The sequence below is a fragment of the Chelonia mydas genome, chromosome 8, assembly GCF_015237465.2.
Source record: "Chelonia mydas isolate rCheMyd1 chromosome 8, rCheMyd1.pri.v2, whole genome shotgun sequence".
In the NCBI taxonomy this organism is placed as follows: domain Eukaryota; kingdom Metazoa; phylum Chordata; order Testudines; family Cheloniidae; genus Chelonia; species Chelonia mydas.
In genome coordinates, this window is record NC_057854.1 from 625,037 (window position 1) to 640,436 (window position 15,400).

Consider the following 15,400-nt stretch of genomic DNA (forward strand, 5'->3'; position numbering starts at 1 on the left):
AGGGCCGGGCAGGGGCTGGGTGGGGGCCGGGGCAGCCGGAGGGGCCGGGGCCGGGTGGGGGCTGGGGCTGGGGCAGCGGGAGGGGTGGGAGCCGGGGCGGGGGCTGGGGCTGGGGCAGTGGCAGTGTCTCCCTGGCCCCCTCTCGCTGCGGTGCAGGCTGCAGCCCCCGCAGGCCCGTGCCCGGCGGGTGTCGTGTCACTGTGCAGAGCCAGTGGACTCGGCGTGGGACTGTCCGGCTTCAGGCGGCCCCTCGGGTCCGGCCTTTCAGAAGCTCCTTGGGCTGCTCTGAACTGGCCGGTTCCCAGTAACTCCTCTCAGGCAGCGTTGCCTTGTGGGGTCGGCTTGCCGGGATGCTGCAGGGGTACAGATAAGTAACGCAGCCTGCGGGTTAAGCCACTGCAGTAGCGTGCCGCCTGTGTGGCTACGTGCTGACTCTGACTTCCTGACTGTCTGTGCCCAGGGGATGGTTCCGGCCGCCCCCCAGAAATGCATGGAGGATGACATCTTGCTCTACAAAATGACATCCTCCGCCCTGTGTGACTTTGCATGCTGTGCACACATGCATAAAATTGCAGCCTTCCTAACAATTGCACACCACACTACAGAGAGCCTGGCTGGACTTTAGGTCTAGATCAGGGGTTCTCAAACTTCACTGCACCGTGACTCCCTTTTGACAACAAATATTACTATATGATCCCAAAGTGGGGACTGAAGCTTGAGACCACCCAAGTCCTACTGCCCTATGTGGGTGTGGGGAGGGGGCCTATAGCCAAAGGACTTCAACCCTGGGCAGGGGGACCTGTAATGTGAACCCTGCTGCCCAGGGATGAAGCTGAAGCCTGAGACCCATGCACTTCAGCTTTGGCCCCAGGTGGTGGGGCTCAGGCTTTGACTTCAGCCCCAGGCCCCAGCAAGCCTAATGCCAGCCCTGGCAACCCCATGGAAACAGGGTTGTGACCCACTTTGGGGTCCCGACCTACAATTTGAGAACTGCAGGTCTAGACCAGTCGTTTTCAAACTTTTTTTCCAGCGACCCAGTTGAAGAAAATTGTTGATGCCCATGATCCAACGGAGCTGGAGATGAGGGGTTTAGGCTGTGAGAGGGGCTCAGGGCTGGGGCAGAGGATTGGGGTGCAGGAGAGGATCAGGGTTTTGGGCTGGGGGTTCAGGCTCTGGGGTGGGGCTGAGGGGTTTGGGGTGCAGGGGGGGGATCAGGGCTGGGGCAGGGGATTGGGGCACGGCGGGTGTGCAGAGGCAGGCTTCCCACCTGTCCTAGCTCCGTGGACCATGCTGTGCCTGAAGTGGCCAGCAGCAGGTCCGGCTCCGCGTGGCTCTCGGCTGCAGGCAGTGCCCCAGCTCCTGGCCAAAGGGAGTACAGAGTCAGGATGGGGGCAGCGCGCAGAGCCTCGTGGCCCCCCGCCTAGAAGCCAGACCTGCTGGCTGCTTCCGGGGTGTCGGACCAGGTAGACACACGGCTGCCTTGCTAGGCAGCACTGCCGACGGGACTTTTAACGTCACAGTTGGCAGTGCTGGCCAGAGCGACCCAGTGCTGGGTCGCAACCCGAACTTTGAAAAACGCTGGTCTAGAGGCTTGCTAGTGCCCTCCACAATTCAGGAACTGCAGATACACCAGTGACCAAATGAAACCCAGGAGGATGAGGCATTGCAGAGAAGCTGATGAGCAATGAGAGCTTGGCCGGGAAAGGCCCTTTGAGCTCAGCAGCCTGGGGCTAGGGGCACAGGGAGGGCCTACTACTGGGAATCTCTGGGAGCTGGTGAGCGTGGCTGTGCGAACTGCAGTTTGATTCAGTCACTTCTTCCGGCTTGTGATCTGGCTGCAAATCCAGTTCATCCCATCCTATTAAAAACAAGAGACCTGTGTGAGCACTGGCCCCTCTCAGCGTCCCCTGGCTTGATTCCTTGCGGGGGTCTCTTTGCCATATCACTGGCCCCTAGGCTTCTTCGCTGACCTCCCCAACCCTGGGACTTCCTCTGCCCCTCTGGCCCTCACCCCAATACCTGGACTCCTTCCCCAGACAGGGCTGAGCAGGCCTGGATTTGCCATTGGCGGTCCCGATACGTAGGTAGGTTCAGTCCCTCTGCGATCTCTGCAGCTGGTGCTGCACTTGCCAGATCCTGCTTGTTGGCAAACACCAGCAAAGGGACCCCGGTGAGACTCTCGTCCTCAATCAGCTCCGCCAGCTCCTGCCGAGAGACAGCGCGAGCCGTCGGCCCTGAGCGCAGACAGCTGCCGGGCTCTGCTGCCCGAGCCTCATTCTAGGGGCTTGCACCCACCTTGTCACACATGTGGGATCTGGATAATGAGTTGTGGGGACATTCCTCACCAAGTGTCACTGAGCCGGCACTTTCTCTGCAAGGATCCCAGGGACACTGTCAACCCAGCAGGATTCTGGGGGTCAGAGGCCAAACCCCTAAGGGCAGGGAGTTTCACCCTCTCTGAGGCTGACTGGAATTGGCACAGCCCTTCCTGACATCAGTCCCCTTCCAAAGGGAAAGCCCAGCATGTGTAACCGGTGGGTGTGACGAAGTGGGACTGTTCTTAATGTTTCCTCTGAATAGTGTGGGGGTTCCTCAGTTTCCCCTAAGCAGTTCTTAAGTATCTAGGGGGTGGGGTAAGGGTGTATGATCATTGCAGAGCCCTAGAGGGCAGGTGTGTGCAGGGGTTTTTGGACACAGAGAATGGCTGACACCCTGTTTCCTGGCCACTGATGGCCTGGGCCCTTCCCCCCTGCAAGGTGAGAGCTAAAGGGTTGGAGAACAAAGGAATCCGGTGCCCTCCTGGCCTGGGAAAGGAACAAAGCCCAGAGGAGGAAGGGCTGGAGGGAGTTTTCAGTTTGGGGCTGGCTGGGACATGGAGTGAAGTGCAGACGTGGTTGTCTGGCTCACTGCCCCCCAAAATGGACCCAACTGAGGGGTCCCGTTCTCTGCACCTACAAGCTCTGTTTTAGACCATGTTCCTGTCGTCTAATAAACCTGTTTTACTGTCTGGCTGAGAGTCACGTCTGACTGCGAAGTTGGGGTGCAGGACCCTCTGGCTTCCCCAGGAGCTCCGCCTGAGCGGACTCGCTGTGGGAAGCACACGGAGGGGCAGAGGATGCTGAATGCTCCGGGATCAGATCCAGGAAGGTGGAAGCTGTGTGAGCTGTGTGTCCTGAAGACAGTCTGCTCACAGAAAAGCGACTGCCCCAGAGTCCTGACTGGCTTCTCAGGGAGCATTTCCACAGCATCGCTTGGGGATTCCGTGACAGTGGGTAGCCTTGACCCCGGCCTCTGACTATGGCCTGGGATGTGGGTTAAGGTCCTGGCTCTGTCCTGGACTCTGTGACCTCAGGTGTGTTCTGGTCTGGGCCTCAGGTCCCATCAGCGTCATGGGGCTCACGAGCTGGGGAGGAAACATTCCTCACCACGAGCCCCTTTGCTGCCTGCCATGCCTTCCTTCAGCTCAGGATACAACTGGGTGCCAGGGAACTACATTTCCCAGCAAAAAGAACAAGGAATACTCGTGGCACCTTAGAGACTTAACAAATATAAATTTGTGAGTCTCTAAGGTGCCACAAGTACTCCTCATTCTTTTTGCTGATACAGACTAACACGGCTACCACTCAGATACATTTCCCAGCAATCCCTCTGTGGGGGACTGGGGGAGGTTCAGCAGGCGTAGGGGTCCAGCCCAGCTTATTCTCAGAAATGAGTAGTTAACAACCCTGGTTCTCTCTGCACCCCATAGATATACCTCCCTCTCCCAGTGATAAGCTGCCAAAATCTGAAGAATCGGTCCCTTCAGTCGCTCTGGGTCTTTTCGGCGGCGGGTCTTTCACTCACTCCAGGTCTTCGGCGGCACTGGAGTACCTGCCGCCAAAGTGCCGCCAAAGACCTGGAGCAAGTAAGGGCCTGCCACCGAAGTGCTGCTGAAGACCTGGAGCGCCGCCAGGTGAGTGAAAATTAAATAGGGATTCTCAGCCAGGGGAGCCTCCCCAGCCAGGAGCTCAGGCAGGCTGGACAGGACAGTCCTGCAGGCCAGATGTGGCCCGTGGGCCGGAGTTTGGCCACCTCTTTAACAACCGGTTCTAAACCGGCTTCAAAATTTAACAACCGGTTGTGCGAACCGGCTCCAGCTCACCACTGCCCTCTCCCCAGAAAAGTCTTAAATGGCCAGTACACGCTGTTATACTGGGCAAAGCAGCTGCTCCAGCAGCATGGCTAAGGCTTGGTCCCAAAGACCCCCAGAAGCACACACATCTGTGACCTGCCCCAGCACATGCACTGTCGAGAGCAATCTGCCCACAGTCAGTGTATTTTCAGGGAGGCCCCTGAAATTTGATCAGGGGCACAGCCGCATCGTACCTCCCCGGTCTCCTCAAAGCGTTTCTTGTCAGCGCTGTCAATGACGTAAATCTGCCACAGGAACAAAAGGGAAAGTCATCCGTGCACTTCTTGCTCCCCTGGCACCCTGCCAGTCCCACCTTTATGGGCACCCTGTCCCCCAGGCACCCCAGGGTGGGCCACCAGTTCTCCCTTTGCAGGTGGGACAACGGCTCTTGCTGTGGAACCCCAGTATTAGACCCCAGCAGGTCCAGCATCCAACACTGCCTTGTGAATGGGACCGTGGGGCTCGCTCACCCCTTGGGCCAGCCCTGCCTACCTGGGGGCTAGGCCCCATGCTCACCAGCATGTCTGTATGGCCCAGGTACTTCTTCCAGTAGGGGCGGATGGCACGCTGCCCACCGATGTCCCAGACGGTCAGCCTGAAGCCATGCGAGTGCACACTTTTTATGTTGAACCCCTGCACAGGGAAGCAAACCAGGCTGTAAGTCCAGTCAGGGAAGGAGAGCCCACCTCATCCACTGTGCGCTGGGTCCGGGGTTCTGCACCTACCTGCGTGGGGGTGATGGTGCTGACCTCCTCCGATGCCAAGCACTTCAGGAGTGTGGTTTTTCCAGCATTGTCCAGCCCCAGCAGGACGATCCGCAGTTCCTGCTCCACGGAGCCCTTGAGCTTTTGGATGACAGCGAGCAGCCCCTGCAACGACAAGGGGACCCTGTGTGGATGGGGCTGCATCCCAGAGCCCCCCAGGTATCCTTGGCTGGGTGGGTCTGAGCTGGTTCAGAAGACATGCTGGGGGTGCAGTCAGGGAGTTGACTGATACCAGACAACCATGAGCCATTGTTTCTGGGATCTATCACATGTGATGACATAGAACCTGCCTGAAGAGTGAAACTGAATATTTATGGCAAGACAATTGGACTTGAAAATTGACTGAAGAGCTGACATCAGCCATCTCAGAAGTGATTTATGATCACCTTCAACCCCTCCCAGAGCTGAAATCACCCAACCCACTCTGACTAGCCCTGGAGGTACTCTGAGCTGTGTGGACCAGTTCACCACAGAAATAGCTTTCAAAGACACAAGCTGAGCACTCAGTGTGTATGTGATGAAAGGACCACAGACCAACAGCCTCCTCAGCCGCAGCATGGCAGCCAGGATGGCCTAGTGAGAAAGGTGGAAGAACTCGATGGGATATTTCATGATACTGGACTTTTGAAAGGAGATCCAGTACAGATAATCCTAAAACACAATGCTGCACCATACAGCATACATACCCCTCTCAGGATTCCTATCCACTTACTTCATAGAGTGGAAACTGAGTTAAACAGAATTAAATGGATTGGCATAACCGAGAAAAATCTCTGAGCCAACAACACGGTGTGCCCCAATGGTACTGGCTATAAAGAAAAATAGGAAAATACAAATCGGTGTGGATCTTAAGACTCGGTGAAGCAGTTGTAAGGGAAAAAAATATGTCCTCCCAGCACTGGCTGATTTCCTCCCCAAAGTGAAAGGAAGTACAGGATTCTCCAAGCTGGGTGCCTCAAGGAGACTCTGGCAAATTCCAGTAGCCAAAGGAAGTGTTAAACTGACTACATTTATCACACCGTTTGGTAGATTTTGATTTCCAATATTACCTTTGGGATTACCAGTGTGCCTGAAATTTTCCAAAGAAAGATGGCGGAACTGTTAATGAACACAAATGGAGTTGTCATTTGCATGGACAATATTCTGATATATGGGTCTTTGAGGGAAGAACACACCAAAACTGTCGAGGTCCCAAGGCTAATCATTTAGTCTGGACTAAAGCTAAACAAGGAGAAGTTTGTTTTCTGACTACCCCAAACTGAGACAATAAACAAAGATGGAATCAGTCCTAGACCTGAGAAAGAAAAGTAATTTGAGAATTGAATGTACCAGAACTGAGACGCCTGCTGGTGCTGGTGAATTACCTTGGTTGGTACCCACACGACCTTTCTGCAGTGACAAAACCACTGAATAAACTATTGAAGTCCAACACATCTTGGCTATGGGGCCAAATCAAGAAATTGTCTTCAAAGGGTAAAATAAATGACCTCAATAGCTCTAGCTCTCAAGTTCTATGGGAATAAACCCACAATGGGGACCAGTGGAGACACAAGGAGCTCTGGCCTAGGTGGTGAATTGTTGCAACAACGTGGCTCTGAGTAGAAGTCAGCTGCATTTTGCTCTTGCACATTCACAGAAGTGGAAAAACGATTGGCACAGATTGAAAAGGAGTGGCTGGCAAGCACGTGAGAACTTTACAGAGATCTATGTGGATTGTATTCACTTACACTGATAACAGACCATAAACCACTTGTAGCCCTCTGTGATGGGGTGACTGCCCCACACTGGCCCCAAAGGGGTTAATAGAGCCCTAGGGAGTCTACGCAGGAGGCAGCCAATTAGAGAGGGGCTGTGAGGAGCAGCCAATCAGGGCCTGGCAGGCCCATAGAAGAAGAGCTGCAGGGCAGAGCAGCTTCCATAGCTGCCTGGAGCTTGAGGAGGGAAGGTCAGGCCAGGCTCCTGGCAGAGGAAGGAGAGCCAGGACCCTGGACAGAGCAGTGCTACTAGCAGTGACCAGGGGGAGCTAAGGACAGTTCTGGGTTGGCTGTGGGAATTTGCAGGCTGATGCCCTGAGGGAAGGGCAAAGAGGGTGCTGGGGGCCATGGGGAAATGGCCCAGGGAAAGGTACTGAGAGGTTGAGGGTATGCAGCACGTGGCTGCCATTTACAGGGTCCCTGGGCTGGGACTCAGAGTAGTAGGTGGGCCCAGGTCCCCCCCCCCTGCCGATTGCCACTGAAGAAGTGGCCAGAAAATTGGCTGCGGTAGCCACTGAGGGAAGTGGCTGGACGTCAGCAGACTGCAGGCCCCCGGAAGCGGGGAGATCAGAGCACGACACGTCCAGAGAGCTGGGCCATGAAGAGGGTGCCATGCTCCTGGGAGTGACAGCAGCGAGACACCACCAGAAGAGGATGCACCAGCTAGCAGAGCTAATCCCCAGGACAGCCAGCAGGAGGCGCCGCAGTCACGAGTGAACTCTGTCTTACCCTCCTCAATGGAAAAGACCTGGATCAAGCACTGCGGAGATGCCAGCATCTCTTGCTAAGGTTAATACAATGTAACCCGATTGCAGAGTATGTCCCTGGGAAAAATCGGTTGGTTGCAGACACTCTGTGAGAGAGCCAGCATTGCACGAACCACCCGAGCTCACAGATGCTGCAAAGGCCTACGTGGATGCTGTGCGCACACGTAGACCAGCGTCACAAAAGAGGCTAGACCTGCTACAGAAAACCAACCTCAGCAGACATGCAACTTCAGGCAGCTCTACGCTCCCTTAGGGCCGGCTGGCCCAAGTATCTAAAGGACACGAAGGACATTACAAGACACTACTTTGTGGTACATTGTGTGACGCAGCAGGGAGGGGGGAGTGTTGACCTGGGAACGTGGCTGGGGAGTTTTATAGGGGATGGGAGACCTGAGAGCCTGTAACCTGAGCCAGAAGGGGGGTTGGGGCCAGGTGACACCTTTGCCTGGGAAACTGGACAAAGGCTGGAGGAGGAGCTGCGGGGAGGCTGGTTGGGACACTGGAGGGTTTTCCTTCAGTTTGGAGTGGGCTAGGGAACAGGGGAGAGCCCAGAGCAGGGGGTCTAAGCTCTCTATCCCCCAGAAGGACTGGACTAAGCGGTCCCATTCATGCCTACAAGCTCTGGGTTGGATTGTATTCCTGTCATCTCTAATAAACCTTCTGTTCTACTGGCTGGCTGAGAGATCACGGTGAATGTGAATCGCAGAGGAAGCGGGGATACAGGACCCTGACTCCCCCACGCTTCGTAACAACTGGTGGCAGCGGTGGGATCTACTGCACTCCGTGGACGGCGCTTCCTGCAGTAAGTGACGGGGGAGCAGTAAAACGAAGGGGGGTTAATGAGGACCAGGCGTGCTGAAGATTCAGAGAAGAGCGGTTTCGGGGGGCGGAGGAGCTACGCTTAACCCCTGGGAGTGTGTGACCAGCGAGGACTGTTGCAATAACAGGGTCCCCTGGGGACTGCGGCGAGCAGTCTCGGGGGCGGAGGAGTCTGCGGCTTGACCCGGGGAGAGAGGTGGTGACCTGGAGAAGGGCTGGCACACTAGGGGTTCCTCCTGGAAGCCGTGGGGAGCTGCGAGCACACAGGCCTGCGAGTGGCCAGCAGGGAGATGTACGCTAAATGCCTTAAGAGTGACCTGGTGGAGCTGTGCAGGCAGAGGGGGCTGCGCACTGGGAGGCTCACCAAAGAGCAGCTGATTGCCCAGCTGGAGGAGGAGGATCGCTTGGATGCACCGATCCCTGTCTCTGAGGGAAGCCGCCCAGCAGAGGCAGCGTGGGCCCCGGTGCCTGACCCGGCTGGGAGGGGTCAGACGGCTGCGGAGGGCATCCTGAGACCCCTCCTACCTATGCCTAGGGTAGGGGCTGAGAGGAGCCCAGTGAATACCGAGGGCACCCTGACCCCAGCAGCCAGCCGGGGATCCTCCCACCAGAGCTCCCCATCCCTGGAGCTGCGGCGGCTGGAATGGGAGAGGGAGATGAGACTGAGAGAGTTGGAAGATCGAGAGAAGGAGCGACAGGACCATGAAAGGCAGCGTCAGCATGAGCTGAAGGAGCGAGCAGAATGGGAGAAGCAGCGGCAGCATAAGCTGGACCTGGCCAGGCTGAGGATCAGCAAGCCTCCGGCTGCAGTGAGTGAGGGGGGACCCAAGACGGCACCGAGCTTTGATGAGGGCCTCCTGGCCCAGCGTAAGGAAGGGGAGGACATAGATGACTTCCTGAATGCCTTTGAGAACGCCTGCGAGCTGCACAGGGTTGACCCTGCAGTCAGGCTCCAGTTTCTCACCCCCTTACTGGACCCCAAAGGCGTGGAGGTGTACAGCCGAATGACAGGGATGGAGGTAGGGGACTACAAACTATTCAAAAAAGCCCTGCTACAAGAGTTTGACTTCCAAGGTGAACTGGAGAAGGTTCTGGAGTCAGTGTAAAACCCCTGAGGGCACATATCTACAACTGACTATCTGGATGCAGGGATATGCCCGCAAGTGGACAGCTGGGGCCCAAACTAAGGAGGACCTGCTCGACCTAATTGTACTGGAGCAGCTGTATGAACAGTGCCCATCCGACCTGAGGCTATGGTTGGTGGACAAAAAGCCAGAGAACCCACAACATGCAGGGCAGCTGGCCGATGAGTTTGTGAACAGTCGGTCAGGGAGTGGCAGGGAGGAGTCCCAAAGGAACAGGCCCCCCACGATGCAAAGAGAGAGTCACCATAGGACCTCCCAAAAGGGAAATATAGAAAACCCCCTCTCAAGGGGAACATCTGGCGTCAGGTCCAATCGATCCGCTCGAGGGGATCAACGGGACATGAGCTGCTGTCACTGTGGCCGGAGAGGACACGTACAGACCCAGTGCCCCAAGCTCAGGGACAGACTGAGCAGACTGAACCCACCCAGGGTTAACTGGGTAGGGACCCAGCCAGACGAGGGCCAGGCTGCTCATGCAAGGGGGGCTGGCAGCTGTCCAACTGCTCAGGAGGGAGGAAGACCAGCACCTCTGGGGGGCTGGATGCTCCAGACTCTAAATTCTCACTTTAGAGGGTAGGCGCAGGGCTGTCCCTGCGAAGCGAGTGCCTTGTTCCCCTGGAGGTGGATGGGAGGAAGGTCCAGGGATACGGGGGCGGAGGTGACGCTGGCCCGGCCCGAGGTGGTGGCCCCAGATCGGGTGGTGCCCAACACCTACCTGACCCTGACGGGGGTGGACAGGACCCCATTCAAGGTGCCTGTGGTGAGGGTACATCTGCAATGGGGGGCCAAGAAGGGCCCCAAGGATATGGGGGTGCACCACCATTTGCCTACTGAGGTGTTGATGGAGGGGGGGGACCGAGAGGACTGGCCCAGCAACCCCCAGGGTGCCCTGGTCATGACCCGTAGCCAGAACCGGCGAGGGGCACTGCCCCCTGACCTTGGGGACGGTACCTTGCCAGAGGCGCAAGACCCTGCCCTGGAGGGGAGGGAGTGCTGAGGGACATGGCCCGCTCCCCAAACCAAAAAGCATGTACAAGCCTTTATTGGGGTGGCGGGGTACTATCGAAGATTTGATGGGGGCAGCTATGGTGCTAAAGTGGGGCACAAATCTTCGATAGTACCCCGCCATCCCAATAAAGGCTTGTACCTGCTTTTTGGTGTGGGGAGCGGGCCAGTCCTGGATCACCTCCACCTTAGCTGGTTCTGGTTTTAGGCAGCCGCTCCCCACCTGATGGCCCAGGTAAGACACTTCAGCCATCCCCACCTTGCACTTCTCTGCTTTTACGGTCAGCCAGGCCCCCTGGAGTCGGTCCAGCACTTGTCTAACCTGGGACACATGGTCCTCCCAGGTCTGGCTAAAGACACAGATGTCATCAATGTACGCCACGGCAAAACTCTCCATCCCCCTCAGGAGCTGGTCCACCAGGCGCTGGAAGGTGGCCGGTGCTCCCTTGAGGTCGAAAGGCAGGATCAGGAACTCATAGAGCCCCAGAGGTTCTGGTCAGGCGCTGAAGGAGGCTCTGGTCAGGGGCCCGGTTCTGGCAAACCCAGACTTTGACAAGCCCTTTATGGTGTTCACCGACGCCTCAGACACGGGGCTGGGGGCAGTGTTAATGCAGGAGGATGAAAAGGGGGAGAGACACCCCATCGTGTACCTGAGCAAGAAGTTGCTACCCCGGGACCAACACTACGCGGCCATCGAGAAGGAGTGCCTGGCCATGGTGTGGGCCCTCAAGAAACTAGAGCCATATCTCTTCGGGCGACACTTCACCGTGTACACCAACCACTCTCCCCTGACCTGGCTGCACCAGATGAAAGGAGCCAATGCCAAGCTCCTGAGGTGGAGCCTGCTCCTGCAGGATTATGACATGGACGTGGTTCACGTGAAGGGAAGTGCCAACCTGATAGCGGATGCGTTGTCCCGCAGAGGGGGCCCCGAACTTCCCCAGGTCACTGGTCAGAGTGACCCCGCTCAGTTCAGTCTTGAAGTGGGGAGAGATGAGACGCAGCAGGGAGGGGGGAGTGTTGACCTGGGAATGTGGCAGGGGAGTTTCATTGGGGATGGGAGACCTGAGAGCCTGTCACCTGAGCCAGGAGGGGGTTGGGGCCAGGTGACACCTTTGCCAGGAAAACTGGACAAAGGCTGGAGGAGGAGCTGGGGGGATTCTGGGTGAGACACTGAAGGGTTTTTCTTTCAGTTTGGAATGGGTTAGGGAAGAGGGGAGAGCCCCAGAGCGGGGGTCTAATCTCCCTACCCCCAGAAGGACCTGACTAAGGGATCCTGTTCGTGCCTACAAGCTCTGGGTTGTGTTCCTGTTGTCTCTAATAAACCTTCTGTTCTACCGGCTGGCTGGGAGTCACGGTGACTGTGAATCGCAGGAAACAAGGGTACAGGGCCCTGACTCCCCCACGCTTCGTAACACGGACAGTTAAAGTGAGTCAAATGGACTCATGGTTAAAAGCAACTGCACTGTAATTCCAACAAAAGGAGAGGAGAAATCCTAAACCTCACCCAGGAAGGACATAAAGGAGTAACTAAATGCCATGAATGGGCCATCCAGTCGGTGTTGGTGCTGGGTATCAGCAAGGACATAAAGAATAGAGTAGAGCACGTGAACACTGCAGAACGAACAGACCAACACAACACGCAGAGTCTTGAACAGCAACGCCCCTGCCAGACAGACCTTGGAAGAGACTAGCTGCAGATTTATGCCCATTCGGAGGACAGCATGATCTTATTGTCATTGACAGTTTTTCCAGGTGTACAGAAATAACATACTTGAAAGACATAACATGTTGCAGTGTTATCGAGAAACTGAAGTGCACTTTTGCTCATTTCCATATTCCAGAGCAACTAGTGATGGATGACGGACCCCATCTGACTGCTGCAGAATTTCAATCATTCTGTAGAAAACACAACTTTGCTCTCATTCATAGAATCCTAGAATATCAGGGTTGGAAGGGACCTCAGGAGGTCATCTAGTCCAACCCCCTGCTCAAAGCAGGACCAATCCTCAATTAAATCAATTAAATTTCTAGCAGCCCACATTACTCACAAGCAAATGGAGAGGCTGAGAGAGCTGTACAGGCAGCCAAGAAAATCCCGCAGAAGGAAGATCCACTCCTGGCTCTTCCGAGTTACAGATCAACACAGATAGCAGCTCCTGGAGATAGCCCCACACAACTCCTGATGGGAAGACAACTCAGAGCGACAGGTTCCTTTCCAAAGTTGGAACAATCTCCAGCATGGCCATACATGAAGAGAGCAGCCCAACTGGATCAAAAGGCTAAAGAGCTTATGAACAGCTTTGCAACAGACATCACTCAGAGAACTGCCGGGTCTAGCACCTGAGGACCATGTTCTTGGCAAACTTGATGGAGGAAAAAAACCTGACAACTCCAGCTCTTGTAAAGAAAAAGAATTCATCGCCCAGACCACATGTGATCCAGACTGACTGGGGAGAGTTCAACAGAAACCATCAACATCTACAGTTTGTTCCTTGGAAAGAGTCATCAATGGAGCAAACTCTACAGATGGTGGGTGCAGAACAAGAAGACTCGGAGATTCCAAACCTGCTACAGCCAGTCGGTGAAACTAACGGACAGGCAGAGGACCAAGTTGTTACACATTCAGGTCACATAATTAGAAAGCCAGTATGCCACCTGGACACTTAACAGAGTGATCCATACAGCACTTCAGAGACAGCGTGCCACTGTAAATCCTGGACAGGGTAGGAATGTAGCACTGGAAGGGGGAGGGGTACTGTCCCTTACTGTTCAGCTGTAATGCACCTTTCTCAATCCGCCCTCGGGCAGACGGGGCGGCACGTTAGAGGGTCTCATGAGTAGCACAGCGGCCGTGTTGTGCTAAGAGTGAAGCTCTGGAGCCAGTCCATAGCTGGCACAGAAGCGTGGCAGTAATGGAGGCGGGGAGGCTTGTAGGGAATTGTGGAGACAATTGGGGCTGGCCCCAGAACCTCATGGGACCAAGCCAAGGGCTGCTGCTGCCCCCATCCCTTGGGACTGCTGCTCGGCAGGTTTTTCATCTGCAATTCAAGCCAGGCCCCTTGAGAGCCCTGGGCTAATCCCAGCTTGATTCAGGCCCCCAGCCACCTGGCCCCATCCCAGCTCTCAGCCTCTGGCCTCATGGTGTATTTTGACTCCATCCTGGTGCCCCAGGGCGATTCCAGTTCCTGGCCTCCCACCACTTTGCTGATCCCAGCCCTGCCCCCCTTGCCGACTGCGAGCCAGGCTCTGCCCCTTTTTGCCTAGGCCCTGCCCTCCAGTTGCTGCTTCGCTCTGGAGAGATTAAACTGGGGCAGCTTTCCAGTGCCCCCCATCCCACACACACTGACAGGTCCCGCTCTTGGGAGTATCAGGCCCCGGGTCTGCCATCTCAGCGGGGAGGGTTTGGGGTTCCCAGGTCCCAATGCTGGAACAGTCACACTGAGCACCCACCCTCCTGTGAGGCAGCCCCACAGGGACCTAGCTGGGAGCCGGCCCCACTTACCTTCTGTACTTCGCCCATGGTCTGGGAGACTCTACATCCTCTGTAGGGTGCAGGGCGCTGGGTGCTCCTCTGGGCTCGGGGCCAGGTCCCGTCCCACGGCTGCGTGCCTGACACACGTCCCTTCGCCAGCACGGTCAAGAGGATTAAAGCTCCAGAATTAGCTGCTGTTCCTCCATTTACCCACAGCATTAAATACCTCCCTAGGAAAATCCCCCAGCCAGCTGTCACCCAGCCTGCCAGCCCCTCCCACCGGCCCAGCCCTGAGCCACAGGGGAAGGAGAACAGCCTGGGGCAAAGCCCCTTTCCCACCCTTGCAGGGTCCTTGAGGCTCAGAGCCCCGCTGGTGATACCACTGTGTTCCAGTTGAGGGGAGGAGCCAGCCCAGACCCACGGCAGGTCTCCCCAAGCATCAAGGGGCCTTGGCTGCCCAGACCAGCCTTCCAGGCAGGTCACCCAAGCCCATCTGCCACGCCCTATGGGACAGAGGTGAGAGCAGCAGCCCCCAGGCAGGGCCCATGCCAGCAGGGAGCAGGTGCACTGGGTACGGAGCTGGGGTGCACTGGGTACGGCGCCGGAGCCCTGGAAGGCAGTGGGGCTGGAGGACATGCTGGAGGCGTGCACAGGTGCGACACAGCAGAACGCAGTGACAGTCCCGGTGAAGTGGTGGAGCCTCTGGACGAGCTGTCCATCCTGGGCCCAGACTGAGCTGGTCAGCAGACTGTGAGAGAAGCCAGGAGCTTATGGTCCTGAGCACCCACGCCCTGCTGCCCGGGGCGTCGGCGGAGTGACGGGGGCGAGGGCCCAGCCCTGCTGCCCGGGAGAACGACGGGGGCGAGGGCCCAGCCCTGCTGCCCGGGGGGCGACGGGGGCGAGGGCCCAGCCCTGCTGCCCGGGGGAGCGACGGGGGCGAGGGCCCAGCCCTGCTGCCCGGGAGAACGACGGGGGCGAGGGCCCAGCCCTGCTGCCCGGGGGGCGACGGGGGCGAGGGCCCAGCCCTGCTGCCCGGGGGAGCGACGGGGGCGAGGGCCCAGCCCTGCTGCCCGGGGGAGCGACGGGGGCGAGGGGATGCGGTACTGGCTGTGAGGGGCTCGGACGCTGCGGTGAGGGCTCTGACAGTGCCGTACCTTAGAGGGATCTGGTCTCTCCAGGTTCTCATCACTTGAGTTGCCCCCATGCCCGTCAGCAGGACGTTCCCGTGAGCCCCGTGGCTTTGTCCTGCGTTTGTGGCTCTTCTTTCCTCGATTGCAGGGGCCTCGGCCAGGGCCAGCTGCCACCTCTGAGCGCCCAGGCCCCATCTGCTGCGGGAGCGGCGGTGCTGGGGTTCAGAGCCGGGCCCCGGGGCGTGCGGCCCTGGGGCGGGGGGCTGGCCTCGCTCGGGGGGGGGGGGGGCCTGTTCTGCAGGGAGGGAGGCTCCTCTGCAAACCCCAGTTCTAGCTGCGGTTTGGTTTCCATAGTGACACTTCCTGCGGT

At 57.3% G+C, this 15,400-nt stretch overlaps 1 protein-coding gene across 2 annotated transcripts; it reads right to left on the reverse strand.

Annotated features, from left to right (window-relative positions):
• Positions 1-1,180: 1,180 nt before the first annotated feature.
• LOC102944006 (ADP-ribosylation factor-like protein 3) lies at positions 1,181-15,390 on the reverse strand. Of its 2 annotated transcripts, none has more exons than XM_043552824.1 (7): positions 15,055-15,390; positions 13,931-14,050; positions 4,897-5,040; positions 4,664-4,804; positions 4,366-4,416; positions 2,020-2,205; positions 1,181-1,858 (listed from the first exon to the last, which is right to left on the reverse strand). In XM_043552824.1, exons 1-7 carry the CDS (start codon positions 15,223-15,225, stop codon positions 1,811-1,813), a joined length of 861 nt encoding a protein of 286 aa, XP_043408759.1. In that variant the 5' UTR covers positions 15,226-15,390; the 3' UTR covers positions 1,181-1,810. The 2 variants fall into 2 exon arrangements, with proteins under 2 accessions (XP_043408759.1, XP_037763779.1); XM_037907851.2 differs by having other exon boundaries at positions 4,688-4,804; positions 15,055-15,381.
• Positions 15,391-15,400: the final 10 nt, after the last annotated feature.